At 41.3% G+C, this 23,847-nt stretch overlaps 1 protein-coding gene across 1 annotated transcript; it reads left to right on the top strand.

Annotated features, from left to right (window-relative positions):
- Positions 1-3,469: 3,469 nt before the first annotated feature.
- LOC103778733 (PERQ amino acid-rich with GYF domain-containing protein 2-like) lies at positions 3,470-22,211 on the top strand (the record flags this gene model as incomplete). The annotated part of the gene is made up of 7 exons (XM_008946338.1): positions 3,470-3,563; positions 4,505-4,587; positions 7,883-8,012; positions 9,709-9,804; positions 14,168-14,276; positions 21,517-21,628; positions 22,171-22,211. Coding segments are annotated over exons 2-7 (529 nt in total), but the record flags the coding sequence as incomplete, so codon positions are not given.
- Positions 22,212-23,847: the final 1,636 nt, after the last annotated feature.

Genomic DNA, 23,847 nt, shown 5'->3' with positions numbered 1-23,847 from the left:
GAAGGGTCAGTGGAATATCTTTTTTTTCCCAAGGTTTCTAAAATTAATAAACTTAAGCAGCAGCCCCCAAGCTATAAATTGCAGTGCCAGTTCAAATCTTTCAGGGTTTTTTTTGTCTGTAGGAGAGATGAGATGGGCAGACCTGAATGAAGTCATTGCCTAGACTGAACATGGGATGCTAAGGATCAGTTGATCCAAACCAGCAAAACATCTTGGTGAGACAGATTGCCATGTGGTACAAGCCTACAGAATTCTGTACTGAAAATGCTGGAATTTAACATTCCCTGAGAATCTTAACTACCTCTGAGTTAGGGGCAAACCTTAAAGTGCCAATTGTGTAAATCCTGAGCTGGGCAAAATTTGGAAAGCATGGCATTCTTTCAGAGTCTCTAGGAAAAGAGCTTTTTTTGCCTAGATATTTTATTAAATATCTATACAATTTAAAAGACAGAGCTTGTGGCCAAAATGTGCCACAGTATTTATAGATATTCCTTAGTGTTTTTCATTTCTGTTGTTTAAACTGAAACATCTTATGCATTTTAACACAGAAATCTGGCAGGTAGAATCAAGTTCTGACTTGTGTCTCAAGCAGATGTTTCTGAGAGCTGTAATAGATTTGTCAGTTCCTAAAGAGCAAGCTTGGAAAATATTTTTTTTAAAACTGCAAGCTTGGTAAAACAGCCATTGTACCTAAGACAAAGCAATGAAATGAGTGGAGTGTTGCTGAGAGCAACTTCTGTACCTATAATATTACATGTTAATTGTGAGTGAAAGCCACTTAAAGGCTTAAGGTTATTGGATTACATTTTGTCTTCTGGGAGGATGGACTTCTGACTTCCCAAGTGCTAAGCTGCTGACAAAACAAAGGGTGTTTTTCCTCTGGCCAGTCCACAGGGTGATGGTGGGCTTGGTGGGGTTTCTTCTCTTTGCAGTCCTGCATGCTCAGAGCGGGTTGGTGGCCGTGGTATCACCCCAGGAAAATGGGGTTCCAGTTTATGAAGCAATTCTGCTTTTCCCAAGTATGTGGGAAAACTGTAACTGTTCACAGGGTTGTGCTGGCACTTGGATCAACGATTGACCTGATTGGGCAAAAACCCTGGAGAAAATGTTCCCCTTTGAGGAAGGGGTGGGAAGTCCTCAGGCAGCTTTCTTGCCCAGGCAGTGGTGCTGAGTGGACAGTATCAAAATACAGCCTCAGTTTCTTGCTTCGAGTGCAGGAAGTCCCTGTGTGTTCTTTGCCTGTATAAAATCTGGGACTGTGCAGGTTCCTCAATCTGTAGCCATTAATTTGTAAAAAATGGTGGTTTACAAAGCTGTAGCAGTTGAGAAGGGGGCCTCTGCCTCATCAAATTTTATCAGGGAGTAAGTGTTTAGTATCTATTACTTGTCATTTGTCATCCTTGATTAATAAGGGAGCAGTATAGATAAAAAAAATCAGGATTGACTTAGTGATTCTTTTACATCTAATCTGATCCATTCATGCCTTTCCCTTGGCCATGATAGTTGAATGAATGACTTTATCATTTGTTCCCTTTTCTGGATTCCTCACCCTTTTCTTGCTCCACCCTGACTCTTTCCTTTCATGACGTGAGCGCTGCTGAGTCCACCCCAACTTGCCTTTCCAGTTGGTGTAGCTTCTCCTTTGTGCACAGGCTGTGTTGTGCAGTCCCTGTCAGAGGTTCCTCTGCAGTTTGACCTTTGTGCTCCCACCTTTTGGCTGCTTTGTGAGCCAGCAGAAGCAGCTGGTGGTTTTGCTTTTCCCATCTTGTCTGCTCTGACCTGGCTGTGTGTGTTCCTCTTGCCACGCTTGCTGCCGTGGCTTCCTTGAGGCTGCTGTTCTTGTTCCTCTGTCCCCCTCCTCCCAAAGCATTACCTCTTTTCAAATCATCTGCAGGTTCCCCCCCTCCCCCCATGCGTTTAGCTGCAGTTTTGTCCACTTAAAAATGTCTCTCTTTCAATTCAAAACTCATACAGTGAGAAATGCTAGGGAGGAAATAACTTATCTGAATGCAGCACAGAGGAGGAAGCATCAAGGAGTTCCAAAACAAAGTGTCGTGGCCAAAACAAGGGACAAGGAAAGCCATTTTGCAGCTCAGTGCTGTGAGATTAGCAGGCTTTGAGTGTGCTTTTAGGTACTAAAGTACTTAGGAGTTTAGTAGAGAAAGATGGCACAGTATCCTCAATTTTGGTAAGGAAACCCAGAGGCTGAATCAAGTGGGGGGGGCCCAGTGGGTCTGAAACTAGTAAACTGCTCTATCCTACCTGGTTTTTTTTGTGCTTATCTTTGTATCTGATGCTTTTCAGTGGTGTTTTCCTTGCAGTTTCACAGTCAGTGCCCTTTTTGGTATTACTGATACTAAGCTAGCTTTGATGTTAGGAGCTAAAGACCCCAGGTTCCCGGGTGATCCCCGTGGGTTGATCTGAGAGCTTTCCCCCCACACCCCCCCAGCAGAAGGATTACTGTTGTGGAAGAGACGAAGGGGCAGCCATCCAATTAAGGCTACTTGGAATTGTGTTGGGGGCTTGTCTCTGCCAAAGGGTGCATGATAGTTGGCTTGAACTGCCCCACAACATTGCCACATGTGGCTGCTGTACCATGTCTTTAGGTACCTTGTGTTTTGACTTGGAAATGACAAGACCTTGACTTTAGGATGAGTGGAAATGGGCTTAAGATGTGCCAGGAGAGGTTTAGATTACGTATTGGGAAGAATTTATTTCCTGAAAGAGTGGTGAAGTATTGGAACAGGCTGCCCAGGGAGGTGGGGGAGTCACCATCCATAGAGGTGTTCAAAAAACGTGTGTACGTGGCATTCTGGGACATGGTTTAGTGGTGATGGTGGTGTTGGGTTGGGGGTTGGACTTGATGATCTTAGAGGTCTTTTCCAATGTTTATGATTCTACCAAACTGAGCAATTAATCCTCTGTTCTAATGAGCTGTCACCTGATCCAGAAAGGCTACCCAGATCACACCAAAACCATCTCAGACTAGGCCTGTGAGAATAGCTGGGTATTTTTGTATTGGCTTCTGGGGATAATCCCATTTCATTATGTAAGGTTACTGTGAAAATCAAAATACTGCAGTTTGTATAAAAAATGATGTTGCATATGGGCAAAAGTTAATATGCTGTAGTAAAAATACATGACTCAAAGGCTGGTTGGTAGGTTTAGGCTGCAGGGAGTTTTACAACTGTTTGTAGTCTTGTACCCAAAAGATTTGGGCAAAAATCTACTGAAGCAGTTTTAATATGGTGGTTTTTTAAAAATTTTGTAGCTTCTAGACTTAATTTTTTTTTAACTTCAATATTATTACTTCAGTAACATATAGAGGAAGAAAAAGTTGCCTTTGCTTTTGTCTTTTCCTTCAGCAAATAATGCCCTTTCCACTTTTATCTCCCCATATTTTATTTTTTCCCCATCAGCTTTTCACACAAAGTATAGACAAGTTACAAAGTGCCTTATTTAGCCCCTGGGTCTGTGAAGGAACAGAGTTCTGACATGGCAAAGCTCCCTCCCTCCCATCTGGCTTTATGGGTTCTTCAGGTCTAATAAACTACCTCCTGAAGGTAATGCTTCAGTTTTTCTTTTTCTGGGTGGTGTGGGAGCTTTGTCTACAGTGAGTTGTATTTTTCTGAAAAAAACCCAAAACTTCTCCTGCAAATCCAAATTTTTCCATTGATGGAGGGAAATAGGAGCTGTGTTTTCTTACTGCAAAGGACACTTGTCCAGAACTGCCTGGGCTGGGCTTGGCTCTGATAGAGAAAACTTCTTTAGTCATGTTCTGTAGCTCCAGCATGGCTTCATCTGCTGGTGTCCATACACTCCTGATATATAGGAACTTGACCTGACCTTCACTAGTGTCTGCAGGACCTTGGCTAATAGGAATGGAAGTAACTGAAGTCTTTGGTTGTACATTTTTTTTGCTCAATTAAACCAAGAATGAGAGAACTACCATCATCTGGCTGCAGACTTGGGAGGATGTCACAGCATTGGGTGTTCTCAATCTTTAGAAAGCTTATTTTTCAAGAATGAGCAGTGGAAATTTCCTGAGTACTCTGCCACTCAACTGGCAAATCTTTCTTGCTGTAATTCTAGTGGATTTTTTATCCTCTCGTAATTGTCAGGAAGCTGCAATTCTGTTAATTAAGCATTACTGTTCTTACAGAAGAGGATTATGCATCAAATTCTACGTGTTTGGTTGTCTTGGGGTAATCACTGATTTTGGGAAGGAACTGTCTGTACAATAGTTTCTTCAGACACTGTGATCCAGTGTCCTGTTGGAGCTGTTAAAAGAGGAATTTAGGGAAGGGATCTTGATGCAGTTACTCCTATATTAGTCTATTAATCTGTGTTGGAGAATTGACATGGATTCCCTCAAGATAAAAAAAAATCCACATGGTCAGTTCTCACTTCTTTGCATGACCAGATGTGCTGTGGTATTGTGGAGGCATTTCTGAAGGACTGTATTAATCCAGTTGTTTTCATAATAAACCTTTTTATTTTTCAGGTTCACGCTTTTTAAAAAAAGAGGAATAGAACAGGAAAAAAAATGGCAGCAGAAACTCAGACACTTAACTTCGGGCCTGAATGGTGAGTCTTGTTCTGCTCTGGGAGACTTGGAAACCTTGTTCAAAATTTCTAAAAGCCCTTATGAATTTCTGCCCTTTGGGACTGAATTGATCATAGGACTGAATGGGATCGAATGAAATTTGTTGTTCCATACTAAATCACCTCAGTCCCCGGCCAGTGGCTGAGAGAGATGTTATGAAATCAGCCTCCACTTTGTGAATTGGCATTGTGGATGGAATGAGTTGGGTTTCACATTATCCTGATGTGTGACGTGTTGCTACCAAGCATCTGAGAGAGGAATAATGTGTATGGTCTTGGAGGTGTGCATGAAGTGAAGACAACTGACTCTCATCTGTCCTATGGAAAGACCAAACAAGGAAGCTTTATACTTAATGGGCTTCAATCTATAGTTAAGCAAGCTTGGTTTTATTCCACTATTTAAAAAATCTGTGAGATATGGTAAAAGTGTGTTTCCTGTCAGTCTCCTGCACATGTGCATTGAAGAGTGTCAGGAAGATGAGTGTTGTGGTGAAGGGAATATGTGGTGCTGTGTCATTTTGGGCCAGCTGTTAGCTTCCCAGCTTGTCTGACACGTGCTGTCCTGGCTTTGGCTGGAGAGTGTCTGCACTGCTGTGGTTATTGTTCCAGTTTCTTGTTCAAGTGCTGGTGACTGCAGTTGTGAGCAAGAATGAGGACGTTGTGGTTTCTGAGGAGTGATGTGATCCTTGAGTGTGTAAATGGAGCGTGGAGTGGGGATAGGAAACAGAATTGCTTTGTAGCAAGCAGTGAGGCTGTTGCTGGAATAACATATTCCCTTTTGCTGACACGTTTTTATACACAATGTGCAAAAATTGGAGAGTGCTCAACAAAGAAGCAAGATGTGATTTGTGGCCTGGAAAACAATGCGGGAGCTCAGTCTATTTTGTTAGATTGCAAGAAGGTTAAAGAATGACTTTATCACTATCTATAAATACACCCACCAGGCAGATATCTTGTGCTGGAGTGCTCGTCAGTGTAAGAGACAGACATGATTAGATTCATTGATGGATGGAAGCCAAAGTTATATTAAAAAAAGAGAAGGGGGAAGGCAACTCTAAAAAAAGCACATATTTGAACAGTAGCTTGATTGCTGTGTCATAGTGAGGGAGCTTCAGTCTGCATTTAGCTAAAATACAGGTTAGATTATTTATGATAATTTATAATTTAGATTATTGTTACATATTATACTTCAGTGAGTTACTAGGTTTTTACAGGAATAATGGAATAAAATTCTAAGATGGATAATAACACTTGTGGGCTGCAGCATAGTCATGTCTGTTATGGATGCTGCTGTATCACTTCCCAGTGCAACTCCCTCGGTCGTGTTTGATCTGGATTTGAGCTGAACGTTGCTCTGAACCATCTAATCCCTCAAATAATACCTCCCCAGGCCTTTTTTGTTTGCAAGTGGCATGTGGAGAAACTGCCACTGGGTGGCACCAAACTAAAAAAATAAGATAAACATTTGACTTGCAAATTACTTTTCCCTTTCTGTTTAAAGCACAATAAAACAAGTCATGCTTCACTAACTAGGTGAAATGTAGCCTCAGAATCGGTGTTTTGGTTTAGAACACCTCCCTTTCCAAGCGTTTTGTTTGTTGAGAGGAGTTTTCATTGTTTTACTGACCTAAGATGGACATGGAGGAGCATGCAGGAAAATGGTCTGGGTTGTGTTGCTTGACACATCCTTTTGTCAAACATTCCTCAAAAATACAGGATGTTGGGGTAGCTGAGGAAATGATTGTAGAGGAGGAGACTAATCCACCTGCAGAATGGGAATACTATCATACAGCTATAAGAGGTTTTCTGCAAGGAGCAGCTTACCTGTGTGGGGTGAGACCAAGCTTAACAGCCTGTGTGTGTGTTACCATAAGTTAGATTACTGCTTGAAATGTCTCTGAAGTAGAATGTGGCTATATGTTATATATTTTTTGGGGGGACACTTAAGCTAAATGATGCATGTGCTGTCTGAAAAATGCCATTACCTTTAAGTTCTGGAAGAGGAATTTGGAGTACAGCAGGATTCCAGGGACACAAGAAGAAACCTCATTGCAAAATTTACTGTCCCATACTGTTTGTTAAACTTTGAAACACCTGAACAAGGTTTTTCCTTAGTGTTTTCTGCACTGTCCCTGGTGTGATAAGAATTTTTCTTGTCAAAAAGAAACTGTTGTCATTAATACCTGTGGAAGATTGACAACTGAATTTTGTGCAGCCAGTGTAAGTAGCTCAGTCAAGGCTTTAGGGGTGTAGCTGCCTGGCTGTAGAGCCCACATAAGGGTCGTCCAGGGGATGAGTTGAATTCCTTCATGAGCTGATGGGAATTTTAATTGTTCTTCTTTCTCAATCCTGGCAATGGGAATGTCAAAGTTGAGGGTCAGGGCTGTCCACTAGACCTGTAACAGATGCTCTCTGTTAACCCCTCTCCCTTCCCAAAAGGGAAGAGAAAGGGAATAAGGGAGAGAGACTTACGGCTTGGAAAACTAAGACAGCTTTAATGACAATAGTAATAATAAAATGGAATATGTACAAAGGCAGTATTGAACCCAGCAATTATGTCACCATTGCCACTGGTGCTGTGGAGTAGGCTCTGGGCAAGTCCCAGACTGGACTTGGTGGCAGACAGGACTTGGATTGAGGAGCTGGATGCTGGACCTGGATTCAGGAACACGTGGATCATGAGTGAAGGCAGAAGGGACAGAGTCCTCCTTGGATGCCAACCATTGAAGAAGAGGTTTGACCCTTGTGACCCCTCAGCTTTTTAATGAACATGATGTATACAAGATGGATCCCTCATTGGTCAGTTTGGGGTCACTTGTCCTGTCTGCCTCTCCCTGGAGCTTCAGCCTTTTTCCTTTCTGCACCTTCCAGTGTGGTACACCAGATAGAGCAGTGACCTCGGTCTGCATATCAGTCCTTGGTAGGAACTCTAAACATGGAGTGTTATCACTGCCAGAAACACACACTCTGAAAATATGCCCACAACTTCAGAAGAAACAATCAGTTGGAAGATACTGAGCTGAAAAGCAAAATCCCTGAAGAGAATTAGTTATGTTCTCCCTCAAACCAGGACAGGGAAGATAAGGAAGGCCCTTTCCCTCTGTGTGTCAAAGCACCAAGTTCTAGAGTCCTGAAGTTAGATTATTAGTGTGTTTCCTTTACTGGGGATACTGGATTTATTTGCTTAGTGTCAAACCTATCAATGTGCAGAGAGGTGGTTGTGTAGGTGAAGATTTTCCCCTCAGTGAGTTCTCCTTGCTCTCCTGTTTGGTTCCAGGCTGCGAGCTCTGTCCAGCGGCGGGAGCGTGACATCCCCTCCCCTCTCTCCGGCCCTGCCCAAGTACAAGCTAGCAGACTATCGCTACGGGAGAGAAGAAATGCTGGCACTTTTTCTAAAGGATAATAAGGTGAGCAGGAAGAGGAAGAAGGCCTGATGTGTGTCTTCCTAATGCCAGTCTGGTGAGCAGGAAGAGTTATTTGTATTCTGTGGTTCTGAACAAAGAAACTGTGTGTCCCTTGGCAAAGGACTGAAAAGGTCGGATTGTGGAGGGGTTTGTGTCTGTGCTTGTTTGATCCCACCCGTGCTGTGTTCATTATGTTGGATTGTTTTTGTCACTTGGGGGGCAGCTTCCTGTACTTCCAAGAACAAAAAAAAAGCCCTGATTGCCATATTCAGTCCCACTGCCACAGATGACTCGGGATTAAAGTCGTCTTAGAGCTCTACAGATTTGTTTGCCTCAGTAGGATTTTATTTAATACAGTGTAAGATAGTTATTTGATTCAGCTTCAAAGTCAGGCAATATATTAGTAGACCGTTCAAAAAAAGCTAGAGCTCCACATTTATCCTGACTTAGGGCAGCTCACTAACAAGTAAGCAGCCCACTGGGAGCCATCCTCAGGTAGTTCACTTCCCTGGGACTCAGGAAACCAATACCATCTAGCACATGTAATACAGAGGAGCAGTGTGGAAAGTCAGGAACTTCCCTCTTGTGTAATTTCAAACCAAGATTCTCAGTGATACAAAAGTCATATTTCAGAGGGTGTTCCAGGCAGGTGACTCATACATTGTGCATTTGTGAACATGAGGTTTTTCTGTAGATGGTGACAAGTTGCAGCAGGCGTGTAGTGACTTGGAAGTCTGAATCCCTCAACCCTCAAGGCAGGGAGGGGCTGCTAGAAATGCCATCAGGTTGTGCCTCCAGCTTTGTGTGTGGATGTGCACACACCCCTCTGTGTTCTTACCCTACCAGGACTGTGCTGACTTTGTCACACAGTGCTGGGAGCCCTGTGTTGCTTACACAGGCATTTGAGGGCTTTCAGTGTCAAAGATCTGTCTTGTATCTGATTAAAAGCAGGAAGATTTCTCCTAGTGTATACCCAAATTAAAAAATAAAACCTTAACATTGCTTTGCTTCAATTAAAATTGGGAGAAGTTCTCTCTAGTATTGTGAACTAGTTGTTTCTGAAACAGTTCTCTGTTGGCATAGAGTTCACTTGCCTGTACCTGCAGCTTCTTGTCCACATACTCAGTGTCATCTGATGGACTAATGAAAAAGTAGTGTTAAAATTTTTCCTTAAATCACCAACATTTTCTACTTAATAAATCCATACCTATAGTTTTACTTTCTTTTGGCTTTTTTTTTTAGTTTTACTCTTCTTGTTGGTTGTAAATTGGAAATGCTGGCTTAAAATCCAATACAACCTCTGTTCTATATATGGTAGTTCTTAATATAGAAATAAAAATGTGGCTATAATAATGCATTGAAGTTAAAGCAATACTTCTTTAATTTACCAAATGAAATGTTACCTGGTTCAAATTTAAGCTGTAGTAGTTTGGAAGTTTGAATTCTGATGTGTATGATCTCGTTACAGTTGTGGGTAGTGGGTGCTTTGGATGTTTTGGCCATAAGAATATTTTTTGAGGGGCATAAATTTGCAGTGGAGCTGTACCCACCCCCAGTAAATGTTATGGGAAGTGCTGGTGTACCAGATGGAGACAGTTGACAGGAAAAATTTATTAATTTTTGTCAATGAAAGTATGTGGCATCCTCCCTGCAATGCAAATACTTGGGTATATTTGTGTGCTGTTTTCCTTTCATACAGATACCTTCAGACCTTCTGGATAAAGAGTTTCTGCCTATTTTACAAGAGGAGCCCCTGCCACCACTGGCACTTGTACCTTTTACAGAAGAAGAACAGGTTTGTATGCTTTTCTAAAAAATTAGAAATAATTTGTTAATGTACATAACAAAGGCAAAATTAAGAGTACATCTCCATTAAAAAAAAATAAGTTAGAAATTAATAGATTTGGGGGAAATCAAGGATCATTTTCTGGCAAGCATTACCTATTTTTGAAGTACACTGCATTTTCAGATCAGTGAAACCTTTTCTACACTTTTTGGACAACCTTCTCTGTTGTAATAGAAGTGTTTCAGTTCTGTAGCTTCAGTTTTGTTGCCCTTGGAGAAGTGTTGAAGTTTTTGGCTGTTAACATTTCTTAGGAAAGTGCTGTACTCTTAACTGTTTTATGCAGTCAGTTGCTCCATCACTTCCTTCTTTGGTCTCTATAGGTATATAATTAATTGGTGAACAAGATAAGAGTGAGAACAGGTAGTCCACAGAGATTCCATTTCAAGGGTGATTGATCTGAGTAGTTTAAAAGCTCTTGCTTTAAATTCAATTTCTAGGAGAGAAAGCTGTCCACCTCCCCCTGGCTAAATGCCCCAGACTTCTGACTCTGAATTGATTCCCTCTTTATTACTGTTGGAACTTCTGATTTTGCAGTCACTCTTATATTTCTTAGCATTTTCTTTACTTCAGAATACTGTGGTTTGATATCTCTTTTATTTTCTAATAGAAAGCCAAGTGGTTTTACTGATGCATTTTTGGAGTGTAATTTGATTATTTTCAGGGATGGGAAGTTTTAGTATTAGTTTAAGATGTCACAATGTCCTCCTTTTGCCCCATGGTATTTTATTCTTGAATTTTTCATCATCTTTGTCCCTGTGTATTCTGGCATGTCCTTTTCACCTCTTCTGCAATTTCTTCCTTTTCAGAGTTGATTCATATTTCTTGTGGTTTTTTTAGGATGCCATCCTTTGACATAAGATGTTAATAGTTTAGCTTTTAATCAGCAGACATATTTAGGTTCATGTGAATACCCTGTGAGCACTTCATGTCATAGTTAGTCTTAAAAGTCCACTGAGATTGAGAACATGCTTTTATGGGAGATGTTAGTCCAGCTCCTGTTGTGCAGAGGGAGCAGGAGGGATTCAGTCAGCAAGCCCAGGAACTGGCCAGCCAGACACCAAACCTTCAACCTGGGTGTTAAATACCTTTGGACTTATTTTTTGTTGATGCATGGTGGAGTCCTTCTAGTAAACTGGAAGCCTTTAATGGCTAAAGGGGATGTTGACTTCTGGTGATTGTCAAGATACTCTTCAAGATGAATAACATGAGTGTAGGGCTATGGTATTGAAAACATACTGGGTAGCCTTTTGGTACAGATGAAGTGGTGGGTGCTGCTGAGCTTCAGGGATAGGTGTCCTCTGCTGCAGTGCCCAGTGCTTCATCAGTCTGGAAGATTTCTGAGGAGTTGGTGTCAGTGTCATTTTCCTGCCCCTTTTCACCTGTAATCATACAAAGTCTTCATGGTCAGCTTAACAGTTCTCTACAATCTCCATAAAACTCTTAACCTGAAAGAAGAGGTCTATATTCCCTTTATAGACATGTCTTTAATGCTTTCTGAGGACCCAGAGGATGTGAGCAATCTGGTTTTTCTTGTCTGAAGATCTTTTTTCTCCCCCTTCATGACTGATTTGAGAAGATAACAATGGAATGGCATTATTTAAGCTACCAGAAATTCCTGGTGTTTGTTCCCCATGACAGAATAAACATTGTTCATCATCAAGAATCATGTTCAGAAGTGATCTTGAGGTGACTATTAATGGCTTTGCTTCTAGCTGTGGTACAGGAAAGCTCTTTCACCAAATGTTGATAAGAGTTTAAAACACTTTAGTGTCCCCTCTGTGAATACTGAAGGTAGTGTTAACCTCTCAGAACTTGAGGAACAGAGATCTGGGAGTCGTGTAGAGGACAGGCTGGTCAGAACCTAAGTGCTTCAGGGTAGTGTTCAGTTGAAGCTGAACCCATCAGGTTTATTCTGGACTTGAGTTCAGAGCAGTTCTTGCTTGCAACCTCAGTTATGCACCTGTAACGTTGTAGTTGCATCTGCAGTATGTCCAGGAGGAGCTTGTCTCAAGAGGAATTAAAAATGCCTTTTCTAGAGGTGGATGCCAGTTATATGAATTTAAGCTTAAATTTGTTTAGTCCTGTGGAGTTAAACTAGTCAGATACTTAGGGCTGTGTTGTTCCCTGTTACAGAACACGGATGTTCTTTGGGCAGAATTGCTGGCCCTTTTTATCCTTTTTCTGTAGAGTGTCACTTCCATGGTGATAAGGATGCTGAGCTAACCTAGAGCTCAACTGATTCACCTTGTAGTAAGTTTTATGACAGCTACATTTTTCTAATATCTTTTTCCAAGTCTTTTGAAGAAAAGAGGGTTTCTGCAGATAGGGATAGTGGAAGCCTCTGTTTAAAGCTCACTGGCAATATGCAGCCTGTTCCTTTGCCTTCCTCCCCACTCCTCCATTCCTCTTTATAGTAGGAAAGAATTCAGTTGTCTTAATCTTATGTGCTTGTCGAGTTGGGGAGTCTCAAGTTCTTCCTCAGTGTAACACATTTTGTGACATTTTGTGTCCTCTTTGGTTGTTTCAAACCTGTTTGTTGGGATGTCTTCCAGTTTCTACTGAAGAATGATTTGAGCCCCTGTTTTGGGGCAGCTTTGCTCTTTCATGTGTGTCAGGGATGGATGCTGAAGTAATCTACTAATCAATAGCAGGATGTTTTTTGCTTTATACAAGGATTTCATCTTTACCACAGCAAGCTCTACAGAAGGGAGGGAAATTTTGGCCAGAGTTCAGGCAGATTAGTCAAATTAAAAAATAGACAAGTGAGATTACTGGTTTGTTCTTATTGGGGAAAATAAGGCATCAAAAATGAGTCTTCTAGACAAGACAGTGAATCTGATCAATAACTTGAAGTTGTTTCAGCAGTAAAATATTTCACTGCATGACAAAAAAGCAGAACTATCAGCAGCAGGAAAGGTGGTGATTTGCTTAAAGGCAAGTGGAGGTGGTTCATTTTGTTCTGCTGTTGAAATGGTTGCTTTAAACTTCAAGAGCTAGCTAGGAAAATAGAATCAGCTTTACTGGAGGCTGACTTTGCTATTTGACCACATGTGGTGATGATTTTTTTGCCCCCCTTACCTATTTAGATACCAGTTCTCTGTTGAAGGAAGATAAGGTGGTGATTTGCTTAAAGGCAAGTGGAGGTGGTTCATTTTGTTCTGCTGTTGAAATGGTTGCTTTAAACTTCAAGAGCTAGCTAGGAAAATAGAATCAGCTTTACTGGAGGCTGACTTTGCTATTTGACCACATGTGGTGATGATTTTTTTTTCCCCACTTATCTACTTAGATAGCAGTTCTCTGCTAAGGAAGATCTCCTTTGTAGGAAGAACATATCAAGCAGTTAAGCTTGTTTCTGAAATGAGTTAAAACTCCTTCACATTTCTGTTGGCTTTGAAGTTATCAGTTGAGATTTTAAATAGTTCTTGTCTCATTGTTTTCTGAAGACCTTCAGAGTCATAATAATTCAGATGAGTTCATGTAAGCAATTTGCTTCCTCTGAGCTCCTGTCAAGAAGTCTAATGTAACAGCTGTTTGGAGTCCTTCATATTCTAATTAAAACTTAAATTCAGGAAGTGGGTGTGAATTCAGGTTTGCTTGATAATGTTTCTGAACATGCACCTGAATTTGGCCCAATTTTCCAACTGCTTGTGCTCAGAGAATGGGGCCAGAGTTGATTATAATTTGTTCTTTATCAAAATAGTTTTTTCCTCAGCAGTTATCTCACATTAAAATGAAGTTGAACTTTACTGATGTCTATTGTCTTATTAAAATGAGTATTGTTCCAGAGGTCTTAAATACACTTAGTTTTCCCCAAAGCATGTTGCCCCTATGAGACATTTAGAGAAAACAAAAGATTTATTCCTGCAAAGGAGATTGGCAACTCTCATTTCATTCAAGTTCTGTTGCTCTTTAGTGTCCCTGCTTTAAGAAGTAAATTTAGAATTGCTATTAGCAGTGTTTGGTATAGGCAGGTGCCAAGCTCTTTTTGCAGCTGTTTAAAACTGCTGATGTTCTTATTCCTTCTGTGCTGGAATCATCTGATAAAGTAGTAGGTGCTCACTTCCTACCTTTAGAGCATGGAAATTTCAGGTAAGTAACTCAAAAGCACTGAGACTGACCAAGATCCTTTTACAGCCTGCTTCAGCTACTCCTGTCTCCTGGGAGTCATTTTCCTTGTTAGTGTGAGTTGTAGAGAATTTATAATGAAGCTAAGGAAAACCAAGCTGATACAAGCTAAATTTAGGATAATGATGTTTCTGGCTACGTTTTTGACCTAAAAAAAAAATCTCACTGTGTGTTCTTCCCTTGGCAGAGAAATTTCTCCATGTCTGTAAACAGTGCTGCCGTCCTGCGGTTGACGGGACGCGGAGGAGGAACGGTGGTAGGGGCTCCTCGAGGTCGAAGTTCCTCTAGAGGTCGAGGTGAGCTGTGGGTGCCACCTGCCCCAACGTGCACAGGTGACCCAGGTTAAACCTTCTGATGGGTGTTAGATGGAGCTTGTCTCATGCCCAGTTGCCTTTAATGCTTTGAAACCTTTCCAATTAGTCCATATTGTGGTTAGTGATTGCTCTGCACGCCTTAGTGCACATCTGGTACCTGTGCTACGTGCCTCTGGCAGATTGGTGGGTGTGGAAGGGAAAAGGTAGTTCAGGGGGGGAATAGGAAAGTGTTTGGTTCAGAATTGTTGGAAATAACTTTTAATAAAGGTATAAGTCAAATTTATAGAGAATGGGGAGAAGAATCCACGAATGTATTTAAAACATTAAGAATGTAGAAGGGGATGTTCAGTGTTCTGAGAAGTCATTTTCATTAACATCCTGAGAATAAGTAGAACATTAATAGAAAGAGATAATTGATCAGTGTTCTGAGAAGTCATTTTCATTTATTAACATCCTGAGAATGAGTAGAACATTAATGGAAAGACATAATTGAATTTGGGACGAATTTGTCTTGCTTATTTTAGGGCATCACTATAGTTGATGTCTCATCCTGGATCACTTCAAACACTTGCAAATGAATTGAGAAAATGTCCTCAAGCATTATCACTAGATTCAAAACAAATTGTTAAATCCAGAATTTATCTTAGCAGTCCCCCTTCAATGTGCATGCTGCTGTGAACACTGTTTTGGGGGGTTTATATATCAATATGATGGGCTACATTTAGAATACTAGGTTGCTAGCAACTTGGAGATATCATCAGGAATAATTAATCCTGTAACCTCTGCCTTTGCAGGTGCTTAGATGAGGTTTCTCTGAGGGTCCTTTCTAATTTAATTCTAAATGTGCTTAACTGGTGATATTTTCAATAACGTATTCAGAAATCACTTCCATAAATAATTCAATGCTTGACCCAAATTTTCCTCTGACGTAATTTGTTCTCTCATTTCATTCCTTACTCTGCTTCCTCCTTGGCTTACACCTTTCAGATATCTGGAGACTCGTCTGTCCTCTTGTGGCTGCTTCCCAGCTAAGGCATATACATTTAGACTTTTAAGAGGCTATCCCTGGATTTCCCTGCCACTTCCCCTTCTGTATTTATTACTGTCTTTGTCCAAATGCTCAGGGCTTAATTAAAAAACCAAAAATAGCATGTGCACATATGTAGATATTGGGTGACACTCTTAACACTCAACTCAGTTCAGGAACACAGGGCTCAGGATCAAAGGGAGAATGGGCAGAGTCCTCAGGTGCAGCCCCTGCAGAAGCAAAAGGGAGGGAGGAGGGGCCTGACCCTCGTGATCCTTCAGCTTTTGTACTGAGTCTGACAGATATGGGATGGAATACCCCACTGGTGGATTTAGGGTCCCTTATCTTGTCCCCTCCTCCCTGCAGGTGCAGCCTTTACTTTTTGCCCCCTGCAGCATGGTGCACAGGATTTAGCAGTGGCCTTGGTTTGCATCCCAATCCTGGGTGCCAACTCTAAACATGGAGTGTTATCACTGCTAGAAGCAGACACTGCCTGTGAAAATCTGCTGTTAACATCAGAAAGTGCAGTCAGTTAGAAGAGCTTTAGCTGAAAAGTGGTATCACTAAAGAGAATTAGTTATATTCTCACTCAAACCAGGACATTAACTCATCTCATTATATTTCTGTTGAACGTTTCAAAGCTGTTGTGCTTTTAACACATGTATTGCACTCCTACCATCCATGTTTCACATTTGCTCAGAATACATGTATTAGGTTTATTTAGATGCATTAAGGCTTAATTCTGCAAATGGAAGGAATGTTGCTTTAAAATTTGTTGATTTGAGATCATATGACCACTAGTGTGCTCTCTAGTTTTAATGTCAAGATACTCACTTCTCATTTGCCAAACCCTTTCTCTTTTTATTTTTGTCAAATTTTCCTTTTTTTTTTCTATTGCTGTACTTTTAACAATGAATGTCATCCTTAAGCAGTGAGCAGTGGATTGATTTTTAATTGCCTCTACTAGTTTCAGTGAGGTCATAGGGTTAAATGTGGCAGAGTATTTGTATGCATGGAAATTGTCAGTAGTTCGATTCATGAAACTTCAGTGGACAGAACTTAAAATTTATGCAGTAGTATTAAGAATTTTTGAAAGCTTCTACTGTGTATTCCTGATTTTTACACTTCATTTGCTTTCCCTCTTTCATTGATCCTGGTTGCAGTTTTTCCTTCCCCTCTTCCTCCTTTTCTCTCCATGAGCAATTAGTCTTGGACTTCAGGCATGATGAGTCTCCCCAAAGTTTCTGCAACTCCAATGAATTAGGGCTTCTGCCAGGACAAAATTATGACTTTTTTTTTCCTATAATTATACACTTGGCATTCTTGTAATTAAGGATTTTGAGTCTAATACCCCAAAGTTTCTGCAACTCCAATGAATTAGGGCTTCTGCCAGGACAAAATTATGACTTTTTTTTTTTTCCTATAATTATACATCTGACATTCTTGTCATTAAGGATTTTAAGTCTAATAGTTACTTATGAAAAGATCAATGGAGAATAGTTGACATCTAACTTCCAAAACTAACACATTGCTTGCAAGTAGCAAGCTTGAAATGCAGTTCTGTTTTTCAAGTTACAGTGAAAAGGACTTGCAATTTCTTCAGTTTGTTCACTGAATGAACCACAGTTGGGAGACATTTTTCTTTATGGCTTTGCAAAATTTCCTGAGTTCAAAAGGTTGTCTGGTGTTTTTCATGAGCTTTACATGGTTGTATGCAACAGAGCTGCTGCTGATCAGACGTGGGCTTCAGCTCTACCCGCACGAGATGGAAGTGAGTTGCACTACAGTAACTTCAGGGGAGAATTTGCATGTACAAATAGATCTGTTAATTAAGTTTCCTCACTGAGGCACAAATCACAGAACTCTGTTCCAGCATTTGAGAGTGAGAGGCAGTCTCTGAGAGGTTGGCAAAGGGAAGAATGGATACACTGCTGGCAAAGGAAGGCTTAGAACTCCCAAGTGTGACTTTCCTTATCAGTATTTATAACATGAGACTCAGTAAATACTTTCAGTAGTCACCCCAAGTCTTACTGAGAGCACTTCTGTTTAGCAGCTAATGAAAATGATTACTCTGTGGAAGCTGCTTTCATTCTTTTGTTGCTTTAAAAATTTTTATGACTGTGCTAAAATACAACCTGGTGTTACTGCTTAAAACCATTTGCAGCCTGTGGCTGTTAGCACCGACACTGTACGTGTCCTCTGTGGAGACATACATCCAAAACATTTTATTTAGTTCTGAAGTTACATTCTCTAAAGAAACCAAGTACTTGCACGTGACCTTTTTTCTAATTGAGTTGTTTTCCTGGGAGCTCCCTGTGGTGCTCAGTTAAGCCCTGTGCTTTGTGCTGGCGGGACTGGAATGTCAACATTCATGAATAAGAGCCTCAGACGAGGGGAGATTTAAATAGCCCCTGGAATGGGCTGTAAGCTTACAGACACCTTGTTTTGAGGCTGTTCTCCTTTTTGGTTAAGACCCTTAGGAAAGGTAGTTTGCTTCCCATTAGAGCTCTTTCCCCTCCCACCTTCTTTCCCCTTTGTAATCTGTCTTTGCTGCTGTTGGACAGTGTGTAAATGCTGTGAAAGCAAAGGGTTCTCAAAGAGCAGTAGCTGAACTCCAGTTATCCCTCTTTCCACACATTATAGCTGTGATCATAGATCCTGAACTCCAGTCATGCTGTAACTTCAAGAATTTCCTTGTTCTGTTGTGTTGGAGGTGTTTTTTTCTAATGACAATTAGAACAACCACGTGCTGCTTCTTGTCCTCCTGCTTGTCTTGCATTTTTGACTTAAATTCAGACTCGTCTGTTTTTCAGGTTAGATTCTTTGGGCTGTTGATTTCAGTATCCAGTGGACTGAGATCCTCATTCTGAGGTTGTTAAGGAATTAGTGAATGACACAGCTGCTCCAGTCAGTTCTTCAATGGAAGGATTTATTGACCTCTATTTGCTTCACTGCATTCAATACTTTGTGCAACATCTACGCTTCAAGTCTGCTCCTCATGTGCCAGGCATTTTTTTTGGAAGTGGCCTTCTATTTAAGCATGTTGTTCTAGATTTATTAGCCACAAAAAAAGCCAAGAAGTGCAGGAACAGAATGGTGAACAGAGTACCTCTACGTGCAGATTTATCCTCTCTGCAAGCTTTTTTCATATGTTCCATTATCAGTGTGTCCTAGTGGGCACTTTCAGGTCAGCCTCATCTCTAATGCTTGCTGAATAACTGACTTTGTACACCCTGCTTTTCCTTAACTAGCTCCCTATCTTCTATAGCTTGGTAGGATTTGTTTTAATGCAGTATGTTTCTCAGGCAGCACTCTGCTTGGTTTCTGCTGGAGCTGCAGTGTAATTCTCCTGGGTGCTGTTGACAGGGCACATCTTGGACAATGTGCCTTGGAGAACACCCTGGAGAAGGGTGGCAGCACAGACAGGGCAAAGGTGGCTTAGATGGATCCTGTGCTGTGTGCTCTCAGTACAGCTGGAGGCTGAGAATCGTGGCTCCACAGGCAGTCTTAAACCCAACTACTGGAATCATTTGCCTGGATCTTTTGCAAGGTTATCTTTTAATTCAGGCCGTTTCAGTGGCTGAGCACAACTGAAATGCTGATGAGCTGTGACACGGGGGTGAGCAGAGAGAAGTTTCTCAGGCTCTTGTTCACATACTTTTAAAGCTGCCATAAGCCATTGCTGGCTGTTAAAACAACTCTGATTTAGTTCTTCCTCTTGTATAGGACATTTGCTTTATTTGCTGATGAAATCTCCCATCTCACCAGCCTTCTGGCTCTGCTAGTTGTCTGCTATCAGTCATCAGTGTGCATTCATGCTTGCTCCCATGGCGAGGGGAGCACTACAAATGTTGCTGGTGCTCACTATGAAGAGCAGAAAAGGACAACCAGTTTTGTTGCTGCTGGAAAAGTTTATGCAACTTCCCACCTCAGCTACCCCTGAGACCTGAAATGAGTCAGTGCCTTCATTCTGTTTTTCCTCTGCCTGCCTGTGACTTTCTCTTGTGAATGGATTTTGCTTTATTATCTCCTGTGATAGGAAGGAAGAGAGCTTTCCTGTGGTCAAGAAACTAGGCAAAGATTGTCACTGCACGTGATGCTTAAACTTTCCTGGGCTTGTTTTGTGAAGAATAACAGCTTGAAGTCCTTTTGTAGGATCTTAGGGGATCCATAATGCCTTGATGTAAATGTTGTGCTGCTTTTGATGACGTATCACAACTTTAACAGCTCTTTTCCAAGCTACATAGTTCTATGATTCAGTGGTCTTGATGGATTTTTGCTTTTGCAACTTTTGCTCTCGTGACTGTGGTCAACCTTGTAGTGTCAGAGTTGCCACAGTGAAGGTAATTGTGTTTCTAGTACAGTCATAGGTCTGAAGCTAATCTCTCTTCTCCTGCCATCAGTGCTCAGTGAACTCCTCTGTCTCTGCCTGAGTTTGTGTAAGACCAGCTACGCTGAATCAGGCAAGGGCTCGTTGAACTTCAGTCTGTCTCTAGTAACAGCCAAAAGAAGATGCCTTGTCAGGAGAATAAGGGCTGTGTAAAATCACAAAAGTGAAGCATCATCACATGTGTGCTCAGCTTCCAGACACCTGCAGCTCAGCGTATTTCCTGAACCAGATGGGGTCTGTGTTTGGTAAATCTGAGTGTTATTTATCTTTCATGAGTTTGTCCAATCTCCATCTAATGTAAGCAGCCCCAGAACTCAGTGTCAAGGAAGTCCACATCTGTGAGGAGGAGATCTGCCACTGAACTGCTTTGCTCATGCTGGGAACAGGATAGTTCATCCAAAGAGGGTGTTTAAATCCTGTTTCTGAAGCAAAAGGAGAAATTGTGCAGTCATTAACTTTGTGGCTTCCTTACACACCCTGCAGCCTGTACTGCCTGGTACAAAACCAGTGTGTATTGGAGGAGCCTGACTGTATTATAGGGGGATCACTTTTCTTTTTCTCTGCCTGGATGGAAACTTCACCCCCACACACACCCCCCTACCTTTGATGCATCCAAGGGTCTTTAGATTTTAAATGTAGAGGCTTGTTATTACTTTCTTCAGAAGGCTGCAGAGACCAGAGTCCATTCTCAAGGTGTTCATTGCCTGTTTCATTTGGTCCTTGTCTTATTCCTCCAGATCCCCGTTCAGTTTTCCACCTCAGGTGTTTGTTTTTTAGAAGCCAGGAAGAGAGAGATGTGAAAGGATTCAGGTTTGTTATAGTTTCACAGCCAGGAATTCTCTTTATCAGGTGCTTTTTAGGTTAAGGACTGCATGTGTGTGTAGGAAAGGCTTTATCCTGACAGTCAGCTGACTGATGTTTCCCTTGCTCATCGTCTCTCTGTGAGACCCTTGAAATGGTGAGTTAGCTGATAAAAACCTCCCTTTTCTGCTGCTGTAGCACTTTGTGAAGCAGTGTTGCTTTTGTAGATCTGGCAGGTTCACCCCAGCCATTAATCTAACCAGAGCTGGAAGCTGTCTTGAAGGTCTGGGGATGTGTGTGGGTGTTGTTTTTCTTTTTTTAAACCAAACATCCCACGCCTACCCAAACACTGAAGATGTGCTTCAAGATGCTTTACTTAATACACATCTGTAACATTTGGCTTGAGGCTGGATACTTGGTAGCCACTGACTGACAATCATTTCTAGAAAAAGTGAGGAGGATAATTTTTATTCTGTGGCTATTTGGGATCTTCATGCTGGTCCTACCTATCCCCATCCTGTGATCCTTCTCTTCTCCCACTGCTCCTGGGGGAGTTTTCTGCTGGGAATAGCTAGAACTTAATAGTGGTGAAATTTCTTTCTCTTTTTGTTGACCTTGACAGCAGTAATTATGAGTATATCTGCAGTGCAGGGCTATTATACTGGTTTCTGCTGTTAGAAGCAGTCTGGTTTTTGAGGGTAAAGTACCCATGCTGTGTGAACAAAGCATCCCTGTTTGGTAATTTCTGGTGGGTAAGTATGTTTTCTGTGGTTTGTGGGTACTATTTATTTCAGTGTTTGCCTGTTCTGATTGATCCTGTGCTTCTTGATAAGATTTTTACATGTCTCTTTCTTCAGTCTTTACTCTTTTCCCCTTTGCCCCAGATAATTTCACTTGGGCTTAAGACCAGAAGATTAGTTCCCAGGGACAGGGAGAAAGAGAAACCTGATTCTTTCAGCTTCTGTTATTATTTGTACAAACACTTGTGTTTTTTGTCTTTTCAGGCAGAGGCCGAGGAGAAAGCGGTTTCTACCAAAGAAGTTTTGATGAAGTGGAGGGTGGATTTGGGCGAGGAGGGGGCAGGGAAATGCACAGATCACAGAGTTGGGAGGAAAGGTAACAGAATTCTAGCCCTTAAAGTTTTATAAATACATCTGCTCAGCTTACATTTGTGCCTTTTGACTTCCTAAAAACACCTTTAGGAAGGTGATGAGGTGTATCTGAGTGGAGGGTCTGAATTTTGAAGATGGCAGCCACACAGTAATATTTGTAGAAACTCAGGAGCAAGTAAAAGACCATTCTTGCAAAGAATTTTTCTGAGTTCCTTGGAAGAACAATCTTTGAGACTATAAATTATGACACTTGCAGTGGAAATGATGGGTGAAAATATGGGTTGCTAAAGAATTTGCTTCAGTTTTAGTCTCAATGTTTTTGACAGTACTTAGGGTCACATGGCAAAACACACCTAGTTGCCAAAGGCTGTGTGTGTTAGCAGTGTCCCTGAAAATGTCAGTTGTCACTTGGCCTTTTAAAGGTGCTGTCTGTCAAGCTCTGATTTTAAAGCCCCCTACCAGGTTAAAAACAAAGAAAAACCTCATGCCTAAATTGAGTGGAGTGGTTGCAAAACCTTACTTGAAACTTTTATTCTGCCTTTCCAGGGGAGACAGACGCTTTGAAAAACCAGGGCGAAAAGATCCAGGTATGGTTTTGTTCCTGTATGGGCAGAAAAGGGGAGGGAGAAGCAGGGTGTGTGCTGGGGAAGGGACCTACATGGACATAAACCCCATAATTGCCCTAGGTGTATTGTTGCTGGAAGATTCATGACACAATACCAGGTTATCTAAATGTGTTCTCAAAGTGTTGTGGTTTTTTTATGTGTTGTCCTACATGGACATAAACCCCATAATTGCTCTAGGTATATTGTTGCTGGAAGATTCATGACACCAACAATACCAGGTTATCTAAACATGTTCTCAAAGTGTTGTGGTTTTTTTGTTTTGTGTTGCTTTCACTAGTAGATGCTGGAAGGTTTTAGATAAGAAAAATCTGCAGTAAGTAGGTTCAGTTTATTCAGTGAAGATGTCATGTCTACAGCTGGAACTAAATTCTGTACCTGTGTGAAAGGAATCTGCTGATTGGCAGGTGTGCTTGGGCAATGTGCCTTTTCAGGGCAGCTTTTAACATTCCCTGTGTGTGCTGTGTTGGTACCTAGGACTTCTGGACCATGTGCACCATTATTTCTTTTGAATGCTTGCCAGTGTGAGGTAGATGCCAGCAGCAATGTTCTGTGATTCCCATGATGGTGGATTTACTGTCTCTCAAGCTAGTTTAACTCACCATACACATCTTCTGTTGATTCAGGTTATCATCTGTTCCCCCTCTGCCTTTTCTCTCCTATCCTGTTTCTTAAATGCTTCACACTGGCCATGGTGAGGCAGGATACTGGATCCTGTTGGTGACCCAGTATGTCTGAATGTGGAGTTGACCTTGAATCAGAGTGGGTTCTCATCCTGGAAGTGGAACCTACCCATGTAGGTAAAACTGTGTTCTGAGAGTGGTAAGAACATTGAAGGAAGTTCTCCTCTGTCACCTGGTTATGTAGGAACTGCAGGGATTTTCTGCCTGGTGGCATTGTGCATTGATTGCTCTCTGGTATGACCTTGCTCTTTCTCTGTGACACATGTCCACATGCATGTACCATAGCTCTGCTTAGGGAGAGCTTTAGCAAAGCTAGTAAAAGCTCCCTGACAGAGTCTTGTCTTCTTAGGACCCAGAGGATCTTTTGGCCTTTGAAGCAGTTTTGGCTAAATACCCTCCTTAGTGAGCATATTGATAAAGCATAGGTCAGAAAAGACAACTGCAGGTTGAATTTCAAGACATAACCAAAGAGATTCAGTTGCAATTAAAAGCAGTCAGGAATGTGTTTTAATCCCTGCTTAGCTGTCAATTCTGTTTCAGTGAGAAAAGCAGAAGTTGCCATTTTAATCATCCAGCTTACCGTGGTGGCATATACCTTAAGAGTCTTAAACTACCATCCTTGCCTTCCAAGCCCTCCCAATCCCTCTCTCCATGTAGGAATTGATTTTCAGATATTAAAGAGTGCCTTTATTTTTCTGCCTTTTATGTTGGGAGTTAACCCAAAACTAAGATGTTGCTTGTTTTCCTCATTGTTTTCCTTAAAAAGAGGTTATTTCTAAAAATTATGGACAATCTGGGATTGTCCATCTTTAAATGCCAGTAGGGGTGCTTGGAACTTTCAGTTTGTCTTAATTGAGACCTTTAGGTAAGAAGAAAATAGGAAAAAATACTACTAAGATTTCAGGACTGCATTTTTT

The sequence above is a fragment of the Merops nubicus genome, unplaced genomic scaffold (genome assembly GCF_000691845.1).
Source record: "Merops nubicus isolate BGI_N331 unplaced genomic scaffold, ASM69184v1 scaffold3978, whole genome shotgun sequence".
Lineage (NCBI taxonomy): Eukaryota > Metazoa > Chordata > Aves > Coraciiformes > Meropidae > Merops > Merops nubicus.
This window is presented reverse-complemented; position numbering and strand designations above follow the sequence as displayed.